The sequence below is a fragment of the Lepus europaeus genome, chromosome 5 (genome assembly GCF_033115175.1).
Source record: "Lepus europaeus isolate LE1 chromosome 5, mLepTim1.pri, whole genome shotgun sequence".
NCBI classification, from domain to species: Eukaryota; Metazoa; Chordata; class Mammalia; order Lagomorpha; family Leporidae; genus Lepus; species Lepus europaeus.
Genome location: NC_084831.1, coordinates 54408135 through 54430676, shown reverse-complemented (window position 1 = coordinate 54430676; position 22542 = coordinate 54408135). Strand labels below are relative to the sequence as shown.

The 22542-nt window shown below is 42.4% G+C and overlaps 2 protein-coding genes across 3 annotated transcripts in view; one reads left to right on the top strand and one right to left on the bottom strand.

The window, feature by feature from the left end:
* DOCK7 (dedicator of cytokinesis 7) overlaps positions 1-22542 on the top strand; it is a 248232-nt gene that overhangs the window by 4745 nt on the left and 220945 nt on the right. The window lies entirely within an intron of this gene.
* LOC133760777 (large ribosomal subunit protein eL15-like) lies at positions 2205-2910 on the bottom strand. The gene has a single exon (XM_062193376.1). The coding sequence runs from the start codon at positions 2870-2872 to the stop codon at positions 2261-2263; it is 612 nt and encodes a 203-aa protein (XP_062049360.1). The 5' UTR covers positions 2873-2910; the 3' UTR covers positions 2205-2260.

Sequence of the window (22542 nt, the reverse complement as noted above, 5' to 3'; positions counted from 1 at the left end):
ATCCAATCTATGTCTTGCTTTTCTTATCAGAAAAATGGGGATAAAGACCTCCATCAAGTTAAAGTAAGGATGAAATGAGTTAATACACACAAAACACTTAGAACTGTGCTTGGAGCTTAAGTGTTCAAAAAGTGTTAGCTACTGCTATTATTAATCCTGTATTTCTCATCATTATTATTACAGTTATCCAGATGAGAATGTAAGGCCTGAATTGAGACTCAAACCCTAGTCCTCTGATTTCCGATCTTAAACTCTCTCTCTCTTTTTTTTTTTTTAGACAGGCAGAGTGGACAGTGAGAGAGAGAGAGAAAGGTCTTCCTTTTGCTGTTGGCTCACCCTCCAATGGCCGCCGCGGCTGGCGCGCTACGGCCAGCGCACCGTGCTGATCCGATGGCAGGAGCCAGGTGTTTATCCTGGTCTCCCATGGGGTGCAGGGCCCAAGGACTTGGGCCATCCTCCTCTGTACTCCCTGGCCACAGCAGAGAGCTGGCCTGGAAGAAGGGCAACCGGGACAGAATCTGGAGCCCCAACCGGGACTAGAACCTGGTGTGCTGGCGCCGCAAGGCGGAGGATTAGCCTGTTGAGCCACGGCACCGGCCTCCATTTTTTTTTTTTTTTTTTAAGATTTATGTATTTAATTTGAAAGGCAGAGTTAAGGAAAGAGGGAGAGACAGAGCTCTTTGAACTGTTAGTTTGCTTCCCAAGTGGCCACAAAGGCTGGGCCTGGGCCAGGCTGAAGCTGGTAGCATGGAAACCCATCTGGGTCTCACATATGGGTAACAGGGACCCAAATACTTCCAGGCACATGACCAGGGAGCTGGATCAGAAGTGGAGCAGCTGGACCTCCAGCCTATAATCATATGGGATGCCAGCAGCTTAACTTGCTGCGCTACAACACTGGCCCAGGATCTTGTACTGTTTGACTATATTCTGTGCTAGTCCCAGGTTTCTTTGCTTGCTTGCTTACTTGCTTCCTTTCTTTCAGATTTACTTATTTTGTTTGAAAGGCAGACTTACAAACAGGCAGGTGCGCCCGCCCCCCCCCCCCCCCCCAGATCTTCCATCCATTGGTTCACTCCCTATATGGCTACAATGGCTGGGGCTGGGCCAGGTCAAAATCAAGAGCCCGGAGCTTCATCCAGGTCTCCCACATGGATTGCGGGGCCCCAAATACTTGGGCCATCTTCTGCTTTCCCAGGCACATTAGCAAGGAGCTGGATCAGAAGTAGAGCATCCAGGACTTGAACCTGTGCCCATGTGGGATGCTGGCATAAGTGACAGCTTAGCCCACTTTGCTATAACACAGGCCCCAGTTCCGGGTTTTCTAACAATGTAACTGTCAGCATCCTCAAAGTTATGTTTGTTTTCTTAATTATTTCCTTTTTTGGGTAGGTATTATTTTGCTGTCCAAGTAGCAGAATTTAATGAAAAGCTTCCATTAGATCTTTGTTTCTGAGGAAAATCTTGAGGATTCCATACATGTAGTTTTATTTAATGTCTCAGTTGTTTTTAGTCTTGTATCTGTTTGTAACTCTGGCCAGAAGCCCCAATCTTTCAATCTGCAGAATCTACTTTCAATTTATACTTCCATATGTTATCAACTACTTCAGTGCTTCCTGTATCATTTATTTGGACACATAGAATTCCCAGTCTTTTGTTATATCCATCTAATTCTTTTTTTTTTTTTTAAGATTTTTTTTATTTGTTTGAAAGACTATTAAAGAGAAAGGTAGATAAATAAAAGTCTTCCATCCACTGGTTCACTCCCTAAACAGCTGCAAAGGCTGGAGCTGAGCCAATCTGAAGCCAGGAGCTTCTTCCGGGTCTCCCACATGGGTGCAGGGGCCCTAGGAGGCCATCCTCTGCTGCTTTCCCAGGCGCATTAGCAGGGTGCTGGATTGGAAGTGGAGCAGCTGGGACTCCTGCGCTCATATGGGATGCTGGCCCTGCAGGCTGGGTCTTTAACCCGCTGTGCCCAGAGCCGGCCTCGTCTGACTAATTCTTAAAACTGAATATCTAACTTATTTGCTCCTGAGCTACAGTGTTTGTGATAGAGGGAGACTAGAACAGTCCAGAGTTGACCTTTTATTAATTAATGTCTTCTCATTTGAGAGGATGTTACTTCAGATTGTTTCTCTTGTCTAACATATTTGTTTCATTCATCTTTTATTGAAATGTTTGAGGCTAACATGAGTTTTTTTTTTTTTTTTGACTGTCCTAAATGGTTTATTAGGTATGAATTTTACAAACATTACTTGAGTTAGCGGTAACGGTGCAGCTGGAGGGTATGGCGCCTTCTCCAGGCTGCACGGCGAGAACCACCAATAGTGTGGTGGAACTTGTGACCCTTTCCAAGGCCACGACTCTTGCGGCCTGCAGATGTCAGCCCACACATTTCCCTGTGCTTGTGGACTGGCTTGGTGATCCACTGGGTGTCAGGATTTCTGATGGCTTTATGGATTGGATCAATGAGGATAACCTCAAAGAATTTGTATGTGGAATCTTCACCAACCCAGTAAGAATTCAGGACTCTCAGAGCTCCACAGTGGCACCCAGCTCGTTCCTCGGCAACAGACTGAAGGCTTCGCGCAAACTTGAGCTGGTTAACGCCATGATGGACAGGCTTGCCGTAGGTCGCACCCTTGGGAACCGGGCGCTTGTGGCCACCACGGCGCACACGAATCCTATAGATGACATAACCTTGTTTGGCCTTGTAGCCCAGCCTGTGCGCCTTGTCAGGCCGCGTGGGGCGCGGCGCCATGTGCCGCGCCGAGAGCTGGCGGTACTGCCAGCAGCGGACCCGCAGGAGAAAGCACATCACGTCCGACTGCTTCTTTCTCCATAGCTCCTGGATGTACTTGTACGTGCCCATCCTGGCTTACCTGATGGCTGCCGGCAGACGGGAAGGAAGGAGCCTTTCTCCCACAATCCCTTTTGGGCTCCTCCATAACATGAGTTTTTAATTTTAACCTTTGCATACTACTGTGGGAGTATATTATTTAGCCATTTTTCTGTTGAGTCTGAGAGATTTTTACCTAAAGCTTAACCATATTTAGTGTTCTTTGAAATCCACACGTTACCAACTCCCTCATATGCTTGATCCCATACTTTCCCCATTCTTTTCTGATATTTTCAATCTGTTCCTTTATATGGACCTTCTTCATAAATCATAGACTTATTTTGCCTTTCTCATTCTGAAACAAAGAACTGTTGTGGGCAATGGTGTCCCTGGCTGGGTTTTTTCCAGGTTCTTCCCTCCATGCATGAAAAAAATGCGAAGTGGAGGCATAAAGCTGTGAGGAAAGCAGGTTTTATTTAAGGCAAAGCAAATAACTAAGTGTGGGAGGGGCAGAGAGAGAGAGAGAGAGAGAGAGAGAAAGAAAATGAACATGAATATGAATAAAAGGCCCAAAACACAGAAACAACCCCAATCTTGGGGAAAAAATCCTTACAAAGACCCTCCCCCACCTTCCCAAACAAGGTTTGGCCATTACTTTATGCCCTCTGGAGGCATGGGTGGAGCTTAACTGAATATTCAAAAGGGGGTGGAATTCTGGGAGGTGGGTCTTGGGTGGCACCCATTTCTGTGCCCTTTATTTTGGAAATAGCAGAAGTATCATGGTCAGGTGCATAATGAGTATGGGCATGCCTCCCATGGTAATTTTGTTATAATGACATCACAATGATCTAATGATCATGGGAAACAGGGAACACATCCTGGAGCCAGATTGGATGTTTCCAGTTAGCACTTGTTCTAAATTGCAACATAGTAGAAGTTACAATTTCCTTTACTCCCAGAGGGGAATGGAATTCGGTGTTGCATCAAAAGTGGCCTGGATGATGCACTGAAAGGTTTAGATGATGCACAGAAAGGGACAGGCGTTTAAATGGTACACGGAAAGGTAGTTGTCACGGCGTCGCCATTTGTCACACTGTGGATGGCCTGGAGCAGCCAGGGACCTGCACCCATGTGGGTAGTGTGGAGCTGTCCAACAGGGGTTAGGCTGGGACTGGCAGACTGTAGCGCCTCCCTCTATGTACTTACCTTCCCGTATTAGAACCATTAAAAGTCTTCTGGCATTCCTAGCTAGCAACAACCGGTCATCTTTTCTTTTCTAGATGGATTTCTTCCATGTATCTGGGATAGTCATGACTACCTCTGGCTTGTTCTCTTCATATCAGCCTTGATTCATATGGATGTGCTTACCTTATATGAACTCTTGAGGGTTAAGAACTTTTGGCTTTTTTCTCAATCCTCCTTCCCCTGTTTAAAAAAAAAAAAAAAGGCAGGGAAGATGGGAGGGAAGGGGCAGAGAGAGATTTTCCATCTGCTGCGCCGTGACGCTGCCCCCTCTTCCTATATTAACCCTGCTTTTCAGAGCTCTTTAATGGAAAGCCTAGGTCTTTTTATCTCTAGTGCTTGGGACAGACTCTAGTGCACATTGGACACATAGAAGTGTTTGAATGAATGCCACCTTGAGATATGTTTCATTATTCTGTTTCTCTGTGGCCCCAACAGGGTCAGAGCTGATCTAGTCTTTCCCTCCTAAATTCAGATGCATTGCAAAGTAAGTCTTCCTAAAATGCAGCTATCATTATGGTGTTCTGTTCAAGAATAGTGTTTAGTGGCTTCTTACACTGTTAAATCCAAACTCTTATGCATATTTTGAGGTCGTCTATAATCTGCTCCTTCTCTTGTTGACTTATTCTGTAGTTTATATTTTGTCTTCCAGTCGGTCTGGATTTTTCTCCATATCCCCACAAACGCTATGCTCATTTCCATCTCTGCTGCTATTTTTTTTTCTTTTTCTTTTTAATGCATCCTTTTTTTTTTTTCTAAATCTTGCCCATTCTTCAGACCACTCCAATCCAGCATCCTGATTTTTGAGGTTTTCTCGCTTTAACCCACCTATGAATACATTCCTAAGCAATATAGTTTTTTCTGGTTTTGAACTTATTTAAATGGATTTGTGTGTTTGCTTTTCTGTCTTCTTTTGCTCAAAATTGTTTTTGTGAGATTTGTTCATGATGTTACGAGTAATTAAAGTTATTTCATTTTCATTACAGTTTAGTATTTAATTCCATAAATACATTATAATTTATTCTACAGTAGGTAGAAACAATTTGGATTGTTTCTAGTTTTTGATTTTTTTTTTTTTTGACAGGCAGAGTTAGACAGTGAGAGAGAGAGACAGAGAGAAAGGTCTTCCTTCCATTGGTTCACCCCCAAATGGCCGCTATGGCCAGCGCGCTGCAGCGGTGCCCCACGCCGATTCGAAGCCAGGAGCCAGATGCTTCTTCCTGGTCTCCCATGAGGGTGCAGGGCCATCCTCCACTGCCTTCCCTGGCCACAGCAGAGAGCTGAACTGGAAGAGGAGCAACCGGGACAGAATCTGGCACCCCAACCGGGACTAGAACCCGGTGTGCCGGCGCTTCAGGCAGAGGATTAGCCTAGTGAGCCACGGCGCCAGCCTAGTTTTTGATTATTAGAAACAATATTCCTCTATACATATAAGAAGGGTCTTTAAAAGTTCATAGGAATAGATATTATGAAAAAAGCTATCCATGGATTTCAAAATTTTTGTGCCTGAATTATCTTTTAACTCCATTTTCTGCAAACTGAAGACCCCTCATATTCTGGTATAGATATATGCAGGAGTTTCTCTAGGTATACTCAACTGTGGAATTACTTTGTTATAGATATTTTATTGGTCATTGTAGCAGTTTTATTTATTATACAGTTTTTTAGGTAATGCCATACTTTTCTAAAGTCCTTGTGGAAATTTATACTCCCAGAACAATGCTGCTTTACATAGTTGCCCTCATTTGGTACAGTGAGTTTTTTCATTTTTGCCTGTCTTTCGGATTCATTATGCTATCTCCTTGTAAAAGTTTTAATTTTTATATACTTACTTGCTAATGAAATTGAAGGCAGTTTTTTAAGCTTATTGACCATTTCAATTCTCTCTTTTGTAAATTGCCTACTTGAATCCTTTGTAGTTACTCCCTGTTGTTTTATCCCTTAATGATTTTGTGTGAGTACTTTACATATAACCAGTATATTAGTCACTTATTATTTGTATAACAAATATATTTTCCTACCCTGAGGTTTGTTTTTCATCCTTTTAATGGAGTCTTTTGAAACTGTGTGAAGTCAGTTTTAATACAGTTTGCTAGTCTCCTTTTTTTTTTTTCAAGGTATGTATTTGGGAGAGGGTCGGGGGGTGGGGGGAGAGAGAGAGATATTCCCTATCTGCTGGTTCATTCTCCAAATGGCCACAGGGGCTAGGGCTGGGCCAGTGCCAGGTCCTGCCCATAGTTAAAAGCTGGGAATGTGATCCAGGTCTCCCATAAGGGTGCCAGTTGCTCCATTACTTGAGCCATCACTGATACCTCCCAGAGTCTGCATTGGCGGTAAGTTGGAGTCAGGAGCTCTGGTTAAGTGCTCACCCCCAGCCGTTCTTTTCTTTCTTTTTTTTTTTTTTTAAGATTTAATTTTTTTGAAAGGCAGAGTTACAGAGAGAGGTAGAGACGGAGTGGGGGGTCCTCCATATGTTGGCTCACTTCCCCAGCTGGCCACAACGGTTGGTGCTGGGCCAGGCTTTCTTCTAGGTCTCCCTCGTGGGTACAGGGGCCAAGCACTTGGGCCATCTTCCACTGCTTTCCCAGGCCATAAACAGAGAGGTAGGTTGGAAGTGGAGCATCCAGGACTCAAACCAATGCCCACATGGGATTCTGGCATAGCAAGGTGGTGGCTTGACCCACTATGCCAAAACGCTGCCCCCTCCATCAGTACTTTTTGGGTCTTGTTTTAAGAAATATTTTTCAGGAGCTAGTGTTGTAGCACAGTGGATTAAGCTGTTGCCTGTGATGCCAGCATCGCATAAGAGCTCTGATTCAAGTCTGGCTATTCTGCTCCCTGCTAATGTGCCTGGGAGAGCAGCAGAAGATGGCCCAGGTCCATAGGCTGTTACCACCATGTGGGAGACCTGGATGGAGTTCCTTGGCCCGACCCTGGCTGTTGTGGCCATTGGGGAATGAACCAGAGAATGGAAGGGCTCTGTCTCTGTCTCTCACTGTGTGTGTCTCTCTTTCTAACTCAGACTTTCAAATACATAAAGTCTTGTTTTTAAGAAAAGAAATATTTGGCCGGCGCCGCCGCTTACTAGGCTAATCCTCCGCCTTGCGGCGCCGGCACACCGGGTTCTAGTCCCGGTCGGGGCACCGGATTCTGTCCCGGTTGCCCCTCTTCCAGGCCAGCTCTCTGCTGTGGCCAGGGAGTGCAGTGGAGGATGGCCCAAGTGCTTGGGCCCTGCACCCCATGGGAGACCAGGATAAGCCCCTGGCTCCTGCCATCGGATCAGTGCGGTGCGCCGGCCGCAGCGCGCCAACCGCGGCGGCCATTGGAGGGTGAACCAACGGCAAAAGGAAGACCTTTCTCTCTGTCTCTCTTTCTCTCTCTCTGTCCACTCTGCCTGTCAAAAAAAAAAAAGAAAAATATTTTTTTCCTGAGGTAGTTAAGATACCTGTGTTATCAACTTCATAGATATTCCCTTTTTTATTCAATGCAGACTTGATATGTGTATGGTATAAAATTTTAATTTTTCTAAATGGATTATCTTTTCCCTATTAACTACTCTGCTGCCTCTATCATAAACTGTTCTTATCTGTGGGAGTCTTTTTCTGGATGGCTGTTTCGTTTCACAGATCTAGTTATATATTGTTCAACAATAATTAGTGATTTTAATTATATTCAATCCTGAGATTTGGTAGACCAGTTCCTGCTACCTTTTCTTGGCTACTCTTTAGCCCTTTGAATTTCTGAGTAAATTTTAGAATGTACTGAGACAACCCCAAACTGTGTTACAATTTGATTGGAATTGCATTTAATATACACATCAGTTTGGGGGACAATGACATCCTTTTACTATTGAGTTTCAATCCAGGATCCATGGTGTGTCTCTATGTTTTTAGATCTTCTTTATATTGTGCGATGAGGTTTTATAGTTTTATAAAAACTATAAGGTTCTTGCATGTCTTTTGTTACATTTATTCCTAGGTATATAACAGTCTTATGAATTCAGCTATGCTTTGCTAAATTCTTGTTAATTCTAAAAACATGTCTGTGATTTCCTTTGTATTTTCTGTAGACAGCCATATCATCTGGAAATCATGAATTTTTATTCCTTTCTTTCCAACATTTACAACTGATTTATGTTTTTATCTTGGTTTGCAGACTATTACCTTTAATTACCAGGCAGATTATTACAGTTTCTGTTCAACATTATGTTAATATTGAACATCCTTGTTTTGTTTATGATCTTAATGGGAAAGCATTATATGTTTCACTGTTAAGCCTAATGTTTGCTGAGGGTTTTTGTAGATACTCTCAATCTGGGTTTCCTAGAAAACAGCCTGAGGTAAGTCTTACGAATTGATGCTTTGTCTGGGAGGCATAGTCTGAGGGCATCAGGAAGGAGAGGAAAGGGAAGTGAGGCAGAGAAGATGAGAGACGATATAAGGCAGTACAGTTTGCTTCTGGCCACTGCTTCACAGAGGTGGGGCAGGGGTTGTTTGATAGGTGTGCTTGCTGCGGACATGGGCCATCCATGGGCCGAGGCAGTGTCTCAGGTGAGTAGATAGGAGTCTAGAAAAAGAGAAAATTTATCTGCCCGCCTTTTGCCTGTTTCCTAGTCAGTTCATTCTATCTAGAGAGTTAATTCCTCTTCTGCATTGCATTTTTAAAAAAGATTTATTTATTTTATTTGAAAGAGTTACACAGAGAAGGAGAGGCAGAGAGGGAGAGTTCTTCCCCAATTGGCCACAACAGCTGGAGCTGCCTATAGGTCTTCCCAGGTGCAGGGGGCCCAAGGACTTGGACCATCCTTCACTGCTTTCCCAGGCCATAGCAGAGAGCTGGATTGGAAGTGAAGCACCTGGGACTCGAACCGGTGCCCATACGGGATGCCAACACTGCAGCCGGCAGCATTACTCGCTGTGCCAGAGCGCCCCCCCCCCCCCCCCCCCCCCCCGCATTGTGTTGTTTAGACTCCTCTGGCAGCCGCTCTGGGTATCTCACTTCTTTTTCAGTGGCTTTTCACCAAAGGGATTTTTTAGTTGCAAGTGACAGGAGCTCAAATTAGATTAGTTTGCAGGCACAAAAAAGTGTTGACTCATGTAACTAGTACTTTTGGTCTAGGGATATAGATGATGTCAGTTGACTTCTTATCTTTATATCATAGATAGGTTTTTCACGAAATGGTTACGGTGAGATTTGACAGACCCTGGCTTAAATCCTGTCAGCGTAGTTCTGGCAGAAAAGATTAAGGAACTCAGTTGTTGGTCTTGCTCAGGTCACATGTCCATCCAGTGCCAGTTACTATGTTTAGAGATACAAGGAGTTTGGACAGTCTTGGGTTGCATGCTCTTCTCTATGGCTTGGAAGGGAGACATGATGGGGTTACCTCATCCCCACCCAAATCTCAAGGAAGTTCTTTACCAGAAACACAGAATACCTAATGTAAAAGAGGAGGATAAGACTGCTAGCACACCGGAGTAACTGACGCTCTTTAAAATTGGTCATTTTAAGTTCTGCTTCACAGTAATTATTCAAACGTATGGCTATCCAGTCAGCTATCCTACCTGCAATTTAACTGGGACTGGTGAAGTACAAAGAAAACCAGTAGAACTTGCTAGCCAGCTGTTTCTTCTCTGTCTCTTTTTAAAGATTAGCTCAGACCTTCATGCTAATTCACAGCTTTCCCAGGGATGTCTGCCTGGTCTTGATTTTTTAAATGTTTAATATCTTTAAAAGATTTATTTATTTGTAAAGGTAGATTTAAAGAGACAGAGATACAGAAAGAGAGGGAGAGGGAGAAAGAGAGAGAGAGAGAGAGAGAGAGAGAGACAGACAGACCTTCCATCCGCTGGCTGGCTCCCCAAATGGCTGCAACAGCCATGGTTGAGCCAGGATGAAGCCAGGAGACAGGAACTTCCTCCAGGTCTTCTGTGTGGGTACAGGGGACCAAGCCCTTGGGCCATCCTCTGCTGCTTTCCCAGGCCATCAGCAGGGAGCTGGATAGGAAGTGGAGCTGCCAGGACTTAAACCAGTGCTCCTATGGGATGCTGCATTGAAGGCGGTGCCTTAACCCGCTACACCACAGCACTGGCCCCTGGTTTTTAATTTTTTTTATTATTTAATTTTTATTTTTGATTTTTAAAAAAATGTTTGTCATTTTCATCTACTTGAAAAGCATGGTGATAATGATAGAGAGAAAGATAGATAGATCTTCCATCCACTGGTTCACTTCTCAAATACCCACAATAGTTAGGGCTGGGCCAGGCTGAAGCCAGGAGCCTAGAACTCCATCTGGGTTTCCCACATGAGTGGCAGGGGCCCGCACATTTGAGCCATCATCTGCTGCCTCACAGGATGCACTATAGGAAACTGGGTTGGAAGCAAAATAACGGACTGGAACTGGCACTGCAGTATGAGATGCAGGCCTCCCGAGTGGTGGCTTTACCCACTGTACCACAGCACCTGCCCCTGCTTATTTTTGATTGTTCTTTTCTTCTTATGCCTTAGTCTGCATCTGTAGTCATGACACCAGAAAAATCTAACTTGTTCACTCATATCAACCATTTAATGGTTTTTGTAATGTTTACTTAAAATGCAGGGATGGTGATATGAGCGCTCAGGGTTCAGAACGTTCTCTGTAACTCCGCTGCAGCTCTCCTTCCTGTCACAATCATGCTTTCTCTAAGACGCAGTTTTGTTTCCTTATCTTCCTGGAGCAGTTCCAGCTATGCTATGCTAAGGATCTTTTTTGTTTATTTCTTTTTAAATATTTATTTATTTTAGAGGCAGTGTTACAGAGAGAGAGAGAGAGAGGAGAGACAGAGAGAGGTCTTCCATCTGCTGATTCACTCTGCAAGTGGCTACAATCACCAGGGCTAGGCCAGGCCAAAGCCAGGAGCCAGGAGCCAGGAACCAGGAGCTTTTTCTGGGTCTCCCACGTAGGTCCAGGGGCCCAAGCACTTGGGTCTTCTTTCAGTGCTTTCCCGGGTCATAACAGAGAGCTGGATTGGAAGTAGAGCAGCCAGGATTCGAGCAGGCACCCATACGGGATGCTGGCACTGCAGGCAGCTTAACCTGCTATACCACAGCAATGGCCCTCCACGATTTTTTTTTTTAAAAAACAGTTTTAATGAGGTATAATTTACATGCCAGAAAATTAGTTCAAGTGTATAATTAAATAATTTTTAGTGAATTTTTAATTAGGAAACATCACCCACAATCCAATATTAGAGTATTTCCATCCCCCCAAAATTTCTCTGATGCCAGCTTATAGTACTCCCTATTTCAGCCCCCAAGATGCAGACAACCATTAATCTGCCCTCTGTCTCTCTTTAGATTTGCTTTTTCTGAACATTTCATGTTAGTACAGTGATGGAAAGGTGATGTTTTGTGTCTGGCTTCTTCCACTTAGCATAATCTTTTTATGGTTCATTCATATAGAATGTGACTCAGCATATCACTCCTTATGGCTGGATAATACTTGTATTCTGTTGCATGTAGCACATTCATTGGTTGATGAACATTTATTTACTTATTTAAGATTTATTTATGTCATTTGAAAGAGTTACACAGAGAGAGGAGAGTCATAGATAGAGAGAGGTCTTCCATCTGCTGGTTCACTCCCCAGTTGGCTGTGCTGATCTGAAGCCAGGAGCCAGGAGCTTCTTCTGGGTATCCCATGCGGGTGCAGGGGCCCACAGACTTGGGCCATCTTCTGCTGCTTTCCCAGGCCGTAGCAGAGAGCTGGATCAGAAGTGGAGCAACCGGGACTTCAACTGGCGCCCATATGGGATGCTGGTACTGCAGGCATCGGCTTTACCCATTATGCCACAGTGCCAACCTTAGTTGATGAACATTTAGTTTCTGTCCTTTGGCTGTTGTAAAATTGCCACTGTGGACATTTATGTACAATCTTTCTTTCAAAACTTGTCAATTTTTGTAGAGCTGGTTTATATGTTAAACTGAGAAACTGTCAGACTGTTCCACAGTGATCCATTTTACATTCCTGCTAACAGTGCGTGAGGATTCTAATTTCTCCACATGCTTGCTCACGCTTTTTGATTATAGACATTCTAATGAGTGTGAAGTGGTATTTCCCTGTGATTTTTATTTTGCATTTCCCTAATACTTTTCATGTGTGTATTGGCCATTCACACTACATCTTCTTTGGTGAAATATCAGTTCAGATCTTTTGCTCATTTTTTAAAAATCTTTAAAATTTTTTAAAATCTTTTGCTCAAAAAAAAATTTTTTTTTTTTTGACAGGCAGAGTAGACAGTGAGAGAGAGAGACAGAGAGAAAGGTCTTCCTTTTCCATTGGTTAACCCCACAATGGCCACTCCGGTGGCGCGCTGCGGCCACTGCATTGTGCTGATCCGAAGCCAGGAGCCAGGTGCTTCTCCTGGTCTCCCATGCGGGTGCAGGGCCCAAGGACCTGGGCCATCCTCCACTGCCTTCCCGGGCCACAGCAGAGAGCTGGACTGGAAGAGGAGCAACCAGGACAGAATCCGGTGCCCCAACCGGAACTTGAACCCAGTGTGCCAGCACCGCAGGCGGAGGATTAGCCTATTGAGCCACGGCGCCGGCCTTTTTCAGTTTTTAAAATTGTTTTATTAACTTGCTTTTGAGTTAGAATTCTCAGTATGTTCCAGATATAAATTTTAAATAGTTCATTTTAAAATTACACATAATTATGGGCTACATGCAAGTGCTTTTTGATTTAAAAATATTTTCTGGGACTGGCATTGTGTGTGGTACAGCATGTTAAGCCACCGCTTGGGATGCTGGAATCCTCTATTATAGTGCCAGTCCAAGTCTTGGCTTCCAATTCAGCTCCATGCCAACACTCCTGGGAAGGCAACAGAAGATGTCCCAATTGCTTAAGTCCCTGCCATTCATGTGGGAAATCCAGATGGAATTCCTAGCTCTTGCCTTGGCCTGGCCCAACCCTTATTGTTGGTGCCATTTGGTGAGTGAACCAGTGGATGGAAGATACTCTCTTTTTCTCTCTCTGTCTCTCTCTGACTTTCTCTCTCACTCTGTATTTCAACTAAATAAATAAAATCTTTATGTCTTTTTCCCCCTCCCTGTCTGGCTTGGCTTTTCATTTTCTTAATGGTGACTGTTTTTAATTTTGATGAAGTCCAATTCATCAATATTTTTCTTTTACTGTCATTTTCATGTTGTAGATAAGACTTTCCTGAATTCTTGATCATAAAGGTTTTCTTCCAAAAAATGTTAAATGTTTTAGTTCTTGTATTTTAGTTTATGTTCCACTTTGCATTTATTTGTGTGTGTGTGTAAGATAAGGGTTTAAAGCTACAGTTTGTATGTGGATGTTTAGTTGTTTCAACACTCTGGTGAAAAGACTATCCTTGAGCCATTGAGTTTTCCTTGTACCTTTGTCAAAAATCAGTTGACCGTAATACCATCTCACTGTAGTTGGGACAGATATAATTAACAATATAAAAAATTACACATGCTGGTGAGGATGCAGAGGAAGGGGAACTCTGACATACTGTTGGTGGGAATGTAAATTAGTACAACCATTAAAGAAAACAATATGATAGTTCCTCAGAAAACTGAAATCCCCCCCACAGGACATATATGCAATGAAAATGAAGTCAGTCTATCAAGGAGATATCTGCACTCTCTTTGTTTATTGTAACACTTTACAGTAGCTAAGGTATGGAGTCAGTTGAGGTGTCCATCATGGATGAATGAATAAAGGCAATATAATATTTATACACAATGGAATATTAGCCATAAAATAGAGTGAGATCCTGTTACTCATGGCAACATGGATAGTACTGGAAGATATTGTTAAATGAGTAAGTCAGGCACAGAAAGACAAATCATGCATGTATTTCCTCATCCGTGGAAGCTAAAAAAGTTGATTCCATAGCAGTGGAGAGTAGAATAGTGGTTACTAGAGGCTGGCAACAGTGGAGGACAGATAGAGGGATAATAGGTACCAAAATACAGTTACATTGACTGAATAATTTCTAATGCTAGGGTGACTATAATTCACAGCAACTTATAATCTGTCTTCTAAAGAACAAGAAGAGAGGAGTCTGAAAGTTTTGAATACAAGGAAATGGTAAATGTTTAGGGAGATGAAAATGCTAATCCTGATTGGATTGTTATACATTGTATATATGTATCTATTTAAATATGTACAACTAAAAAGCAGTTAACCATAAATGTGTTTATCTTTTGGCACTTAATTCTGTTTCATTGATCTATATGTTTGTCCTTACAGCAGTACCATACTGTTGTAATTATTGGTTCTTTCTGGTAAATTTTGAAAAATATTAAGTGTGGGTCCTCCAACTTTTAATTTTTTCAAAGTTATTATGGCTATCCTAGATATTTTGTATATTTCCATATACATTTCAGAGTCAATATCAATATAGAATTTGCCAGTTTCTGTAAAATCCTCTTGCAATTTTGATAGCGATTGTGTTTAACCCACAGGTCAGTTTGGGGAGAATTGTCATCTAAACAATATTGAGTCTTCCAGTCCATGGAAATGGAGTGTCTTTTTATTTCCTTAGTTCCTACTTAATTTCTCTCAGCAGTGTTTTGAAGTTTTCAGTGTATAAGTCTTATACTCCTTTTGTTACATTATTTCTAATTTTTTTTTGATGTCATGAATGCAATTAAAATTTGCTTTATTCGTTGCTAGAATATAGAAATAAATTGATTTTTGAACTCTTAACTTGTATCTTCTAACTTTGTTGAATGTGTTTATTAATTCCAGTAGTTTTTTGTGGGTTCCTTTGAGTGTTATATGTCCAAGATGATTTTGTCTGCGATTAGAGACAGTTTTATTTCCTCCTTTCCAACTTGAATGCCTTTCATTTCTTCCCTCTTTCCTTCCCCCTTCCTATGGCACTGGCTGGGACCTTCAGGATAGTGTCGCATAGAAGTGGTGAAGGCAGTCATCCTTGCTTGCTTTCTGATATAAGGAGGGAAACATTCAGATTTGCAACATTAAATATGATGTTGTTTGTCAGTAGATGCTGTAGGAAGGGAAGAAGAATACCAAGATTTCAGAAGTATTTTAGAGTGACAATAAACAGGATTTAGCAACTAATTATGTGCAGTTTATACCAAGATATAATTTGTACATTGTGGATAAGAAGACTCCAGCTTTATTTTTATTCAATAGGGTAGAATTAAAGATAGATTTATCTTTGGGAGGATTAAATTTTTACAGTGGATATTTTTTTCCTCCTCGTTCTTTTAAATTGTGATTATCAGGTCAGCGATAATACTTTGAAAGCTAAATGTTTGAATTTTTCTGTAGTTATAGTTTGTTTGATAAAATAGGGAGCAATATTATTAACATATTTTAGTGGAGGAAATTGAGATAATGGTGAAATTCTGTAGATCGCAGTGTTGGAGACAGACATGTCTACTTATTACAGTGCTTTCTAAATCTTTAACTTAAGTGTTATCCCAAAATAGTGTCAGATGGGGTTCATGAAGCATCTAATATCTTTGTTTATGCACTTCTCCAGAAAAGGAGCTGTGTCTTAAAGTATACAAGTATACATGGGTTTCAAAGCTGTTGCACCAAAATAAATTTATCTTTTTAAAAACCATGTATTTGTTTCACCTGTTTTTAATTTGTTTTTAATTGAGTGGCAGAGAGAGCAACAGAGCAAGTGGGGCTGGGCGGCGGTGGGCGGGGAGGTTATAGCTCACGCTGTTATCCATTGGTTCCCTCCCCAAATGTCCTCAATAAACCCTGACTGGGGCCAAAGCCAGGAACTCAATTTAGGTCTCCTACATGGATGGTAGGAAACCAGTCACTTGAGCCATCAGAGTTTGCATCAGCAGAAAGCTGGAGTCCAAAGTGGAGCTGGGTATTGAACCTAGGAACTCCCAAATGAGATGTGGGTGCCTTAACTCCTAGGCCAAATGCCTTCCCATAAACTTATCTTTTAATTGTTTTACATGAATTTTTTTGAAATTCCCCATAGTATTTAGAAGGACTGTTTTTGTTCTTTTGGTTCACGTACCAATGTGCATGTTTTAGTTTTCTTGTGCTATTAGTGGTTACTATGGTCCAGTGCTCTGTGTTCCTAATGATTTTAATAGAAGTTAACTTATGAGTGACAGAAAGATAGTGCCTGAGATCTGAGTTTTATTTAGCCATCCAGTAAAGACAGGAGACAGATCATAATGAAGGTCAGGGATTATAGTGTTCTTATCAATGGGTTAGCATATACACAAGCATTTTCACTAGATGTCTTTCACTGACTACATGGGCTAGGTTTTCAAAAATAGAGAAATCATTAATATGAGCTATGGCTAGAATAATTTCTCTTTGGAAACTTGCTGCCATGGAAATTATATTGGAAAGGTAGGGACCCGAATATGGGCCCCCAGAGCCTTGCAGGTCCTTGGCTTTGGCAAGAGATGGAAATCAGCCATAAGCAAGCAAAGCAAAAGCTATAGGGTTTTATTAAAGAAAGCAACAAAGAGCATGCTACTCCACAGACAGAGCAGCAGGCCTGTGTATTGTTTCAGACCTCTTTGTGGGTTTGACAACTGTATGTTAATATCTGGATGGAATAGTCACCCTATTTCTGAAAAAAGGGCAACAACTTTTAGGAATTAGGAATCCAACTCTTTTTTTTTTTCCTCCTTACATGGTCACTTCCTTAGATTGTCATAGCAATTATAAACTGTCAAGATTTGAGAGGCAGTAGTTTTTACTATGCTAATACGTTATTAGGAGGGGATGATCTAGATGCAGGTATCCTTGAGGTTAGGTTAGGCAATGGCTAACTAATGTGAACCAGTTCCATTGTCCTGTATGTTTTTCTGCCACTTCCTAGTGGATAAAGCTGGGGCTTACCCCTTATTTCAGAAAGAGGCCTTAGGAGCTTTATGGATCTGAATATAAGCTTGGGCAAATTATTTGATTTTTGAAATTTATCTAAAAATATCTGTTTCACCCTCTGGTTATAAAATAGTGTATGTTCCTGAAGACAGTTGGAAATACTAGGGTAGGTATTTGGTGCAGTGGTTAAGGAGGCACACGAGACTCTCACAGCCTATATGTGAGTGCTTAGCTCCTGCTCTCCCTACCCAGCTTCCTGCTCATGTGCCAACCCTGCAAAGGTAACGTGATCATGGCAACTTACTTGGGTAAGTTGAGTTCCTGGCTCCTAACTTTGGCTTGGCCCAGTCCTGGCTGTTGTGGGGATTTGTGGAGAGAACCAGTGAATGGAAGTATGTGCACTCTTTCTTCTATTCCCTCCCTCCCTCGCTTCCCCACCCTTTTCTTGTAGGCATTTAGGGAGTGAACCAACCAGCAGATGAAAGATCTTTCTGTCCCTCTTTGCCTCCCTCCCTCCCTCCCTCCCTCCCTCCCTCCCTCCCTCCCTCCCTCTCTCTCTCCCACCTTCTGCCTTTCAACTAAATTGAAAACAAATAAATTTAAAAAATTTGAAAAACAAGACTTGGGAATGCGTAAGGCCCAAAAGAGAATTGAAAAATCACCCATAATTCTCCTTTCAGACAAAAGCCTCTGTCCTTCCGGAGCTTACATTCCAGTGGTAACCTTTGCAAAACTAGAATAGCTTAGATGCCTGCCAGTAGAGATTGGTTACACAGAAGTATGTTCCAGTTTATCCACACCAAGGACTCTCGCAGATAAAAAGTAGAGCAGTGGTTAAGAACAGTCTTCTCTCCACCTTTCTGCTCATGCACACCCTGGTAAGCAGCAGTGGTAACTCAGCTAGTTAGGCTCCTGCCACCTTGTGGGAGACCTAGTTTGAGTACCTGGCTTGTGGACTACTGGCTTCAGCCCAACCCCCATTTTCACCTTTGGAAACATTTGGGGAGTGTACCAGCAGATGGAGTGTGTGCCTGCTATCTCTGTGTCTCTTTGCATCTCAAATAAATAATAAAAATTTTTTAAAAAGTGGAGTCTCTATGTTCAAATCTTAACTCTATTTATTATTAGTTTGTGACTGTTACCTCTTAACGCTTCAGTATCCTAAAACAGTTCCCATTTCATAGGGTTTTTCTGAAGATTAAATGAGTGTAACAAGTGTAATACATTGCACAATATATGGCTTTACACTTGGTGCTGAAAAGATTTTCAAGATATAGAGGGATTTTTAAAACATTCATGGAAAATGGGTATTGTGAAAAAAGTGCATAGATTTCAAATTTTTTTATACAAATTCTTCATTCTTTTTTTAAAAATTATTTTTATTTATTTGAAAGGAGAAAGAGAGACAGGGAGGCAGAGCTAGTTTATGCCTTAAATACATGGAACAGCTAAGGTTGGGTTAGGTTAAGGCCAGGGGACTGGACCTCAGTCTGGATCGCTCATGTGGGTGGCAGGGACCCATGTACTTGAGCCATCATCTGCTGTCTCCCAGAGGAAGCCGGAATCAGGAGCAGAGCCATGACTCTTACCCGGGTACTCTGTTATGGAATGTAGATGTCCAAATAGCATCTTAACTGGTGCCAAACACCAACCCCTCAACAATTTTTTTTTTTGTAATTTACCTTTATTTATTTATTTTTTTTGACAGGCAGAGTGGACAGTGAGAGAGAGAGACAAAGAGAAAGGTCTTCCTTTTCCGTTGGTTCACCCCTCAATGGCTGCCGCGGCCGGCGCACCATGCTGATCCAAAGCCAGGAGTCAGGTGCTTCTCCTGGTCTCCCATGGGGTGCAGGGCCCAAGCACTTGGGCCATCCTCCACTGCACTCCGGGGCCATAGCAGAGAGCTGGCCTGGAAGAGGGGCAACCGGGACAGGATCGGTGCCCCGACCGGGACTAGAACCTGGTGTGCCGGTGCCGCAGGCGGAGCATTAGCCTATTGAGCTACAGCGGCGCCAGCCGTAATTTATCTTTAATTCCATTTACTATGAACTTTTTGAAAGACCTTAGTATTAAGTATATAGTATAGGGTATCAAGAAAAGATTATTATATGATGTCATCTAAAGACTTTACAAAATAAGGATTTTCTACCTACATACTGATGTTCTTGTGTATCCATCTTTTTCTTGAAGAATACTCAAGAAAATATTTACTGCTTACATTTGGGGATTAGAAATGGTTGAGAGATGTACCTCTTTGTAAAGTTTGAATTACTTAGAACCATGTACATATTCATTTATTTTATTATATAGAATTTTTTTGTTGTATCAGTCATTTTTTAGGCTTTTCTCCATTTTGGAAAATCTTCCTCTTCTTTTTATGGTCACTTTATTTACATAATAGTGGAGTTTGAAAGGAATTCTGGAACTAATCCTGTATAGAAATGCCAAAGTTATATTAGAGACTGTTTTGAGCTAAATAAACAAATTACATGTATTGTAAAAAAAATTGTTTTAAAAAAGAATTTCGGCCGGCACTGTGGCTCACTTGGCTAATCTTCTGCCTGCGGCGCCGGTACCCTGGGTTCTAGTCCCAGTTGCCCCTCTTCCAGTCCAGCTCTCTGCTGTGGCCTGGGAGGGCAGTGGAGGATGGCCCGAGTGCTTGGGCCCCTGCACCTGCATGGGAGACCAGGAGAAGTACCTGGCTCCTGGCTTCAGATCGGTGCAGCGTGCTGACCATAGCAGCCATTTGAGGGGTGAACCAACGGAAGGAAAACCTTTCTCTCTGTCTCTCTCTCTCACTGTCTAACTCTGCCTGTCCAAAAAAATAAATAAATAAATAATAATTTACCATTCAGTAGGAGAGCATTGTGTTTCACAAGTAGTATTTTTTTTACCTTACCAGTAAACAAATGAGATAAAAATGTCAACTAGGCTCTTAAAGAAAAGATTATACTTTAGACCCTTCTGCAGAGGTATTTTCCCCCAGCAAATGTTTACCTGTTTGACAGTAATAGATAAAAAGGCCTTCTTTTCTCTTCTCTTTCTGATTGATGAGAAACCAACAGCACTTGTATGTTTGTTTACTCTGAAAAGCATTTTGAAAGTTCTTAGGCTGGATAGTCTCTAAACTCACTCTTGTTCCCTACCTGTCTTCCTTTCTGTCTCTCATTACTCTAAACCCTATCTTTCCATGTCTCTCTCCCCACTGTAGTTTTAGGTGTTAAGAATGTAGGATTAGTGAGCTGTGATTCCTGCACTCAAGGAGCTCCCATCTGTTGCTCCATTCTAGCATTCTTTTTAAGTTACTTTTTGGGGGAAAGAATTAAGAATGTCTTCTGGTCCCATTTCCCCCTCTTCAGCTCTATAAACATTTATAAACACATTTAGACATTCTGTTGAGAGTGCAAAGGTAAGTAAAATGAGGACCTACCTTTTAACTGTTTAGTTCTTTACAAGGAGATATGTAACAAATTTCAAAACAATTTGATAGATGCTGTGATTGAGATATAGTTCATGTGGATCTGCAAGATAGTTCTTGATGGAAAAAGGCTACAAGAATCAGAGACTTTTTTTTTTTTTTTTAATCTTAGAGGGCAGTGGTCTTTTTTTTTTTTTTAAGATAGATTTATTTATTTTAAAGATTGATTTATTTATTTGAAAGGCAGAGTTACAGAGACGGGGGGGGGGGGTCTTCCATCTGCTGGTTCACTCCCAGAGGCCTCAAAAGCCAGAGCTGCACCAATCCAAAGCCAGGAGCCAGAAGCTTCTTCCGGGTCTCCCACATGGGTGTAGGGGCCCGAGGACTCTTGGGCCATCTTTTCCTGCTTTCCCAGGCCACAGCAGAGAGCTGGATCAGAAGCGGAGCAGCTGGGACTTGAACCAGTGCCCATGTGGAATGCTGACGCTGTAGGCGGAGGCTTAGCATACTACACCACAGCTCCAGCCCTTTTTTTAGCAGTTTTATAACTTTAATCATCAGTCAGTTCTCTACGTTGACTCTCTGGATTTTTGAAAGTGGTGACAGGTACATAGGTAACCAAAGTGTAGAGCTTGTTTGGAGAATCTTCATCCTCATTATGTTTACTGGACAGTTTTACGGATATGGTGTGGGACGTGACTGATTCCTGTGGTTCGGACAGCTTTGTTGAGCCTGGTATCAGTGCACATATCTGGAGGGCACTTCTCTTGAAGCCAGCTCATAGATGCCCTTGTGAATACTGATGGTGTGTTCTCAGGTCACCACTTCCTTGATGGCAGAACAACTCTTCTTCTCGCCACCCCAAAGAAGTGGGAGCCATCTTGTAGGGCCCAAGTTGGAAAGGCTCTTTTTCTTTTAACTAAAAATTTATATATATATATATATATATATATATAGAGAGAGAGAGAGAGAGAGAGAGAGAGCAAGAATGAGCCTATTCATTGTTTACTCCTGTAATGACTGGAACCTGAGCTATCACTGCAGACTTCCACAGTCAGCATTATCTATGCTGACTCCCACAATCTGGATTCAGAATCTGTCACCTGGTATGGAGCTCAAGGACTCCAATATGGCATGTGGGCCTCTTAACCATTTGGCTAAATCCCAGCACAGAGGTGAAATTTTTCTTGTCTTTGTTAATTCCTAAAGAATATTGCAGGTGCTGGTGCTGTGGCATAGCAGGTAAAGTAGCTGCCTGCGGTGCCAGCATCCCATATGCATGCTGGTTCATGTCCTGGCTGCTCCTCTTTGGATCAGGCTCTCTGTTAATGACCTGGGAAAAGCAGTAGAGGATGGCCCAAGGATATTGTAGAGGTAGTTCTGAAGAGGGAGTATGCCAAACATGAGGATCCAAATTCTTGGTACTTCACTGTATTCTCCCTCCCCCCAGTGAAAGGATACTTCAGAAAGTTTGTAGAAAATGTAATTAAAAGATAAGTTTTGGGGCCAGCATTGAGGTGTAATAGGTTAAGCCTCTGCCTATAATGCCGGCCATCCATATGGGTGCTGGTTGGAGCCCTAGCTGCTCCACTTCTGATCCAGCTCTCTGCTAATGCACCTGGGGAAGCAGCAGAGGATAGCCAAGTCCTTAGGTCCCTGTACCACGTGGGAGACCTAGAAGAAGCTCTAGGCTACTAGCTTTGGCCTGGCCCAGCCCTGGCTGTTGCAGCCATTCAAGGATGGTGGAAGACCTCTGTATCTCTGCCTGTCTCTCTGTAACTCTGACTTTCAAATAAATAAAATATAAATAAGAAAAAAGATAAGTGTGTTTTTATTCATATGATTTAATTTTTTTAAAATTTTATTTATTTGAAAGACAGAGTTACAGAGAGAGGTAGAGCTAGAGAGAGAGAGAGAGAGGTATTCCATCCACTGGTTTACTCCCCAAATGACTGCAATGGCCAGAGCTGAGCTGATCCGAAACCAGGAGCCAGGAACTTCTTCCGGGTCTCCCACACCAGTGCAGGGGCCCAAGCACTCGGACCATCATCTACTGCTCTCCCAGGCCATAGTTGAAAACTGGATTGAGAGTGAAGCAGCCGGGTGTCAAACTGGTGCCCATATGGGATGCCTGTGCTGCAGACCAGGGCTTTAACCTGCTACACCACAGCACCAGCCTATATTTGTATG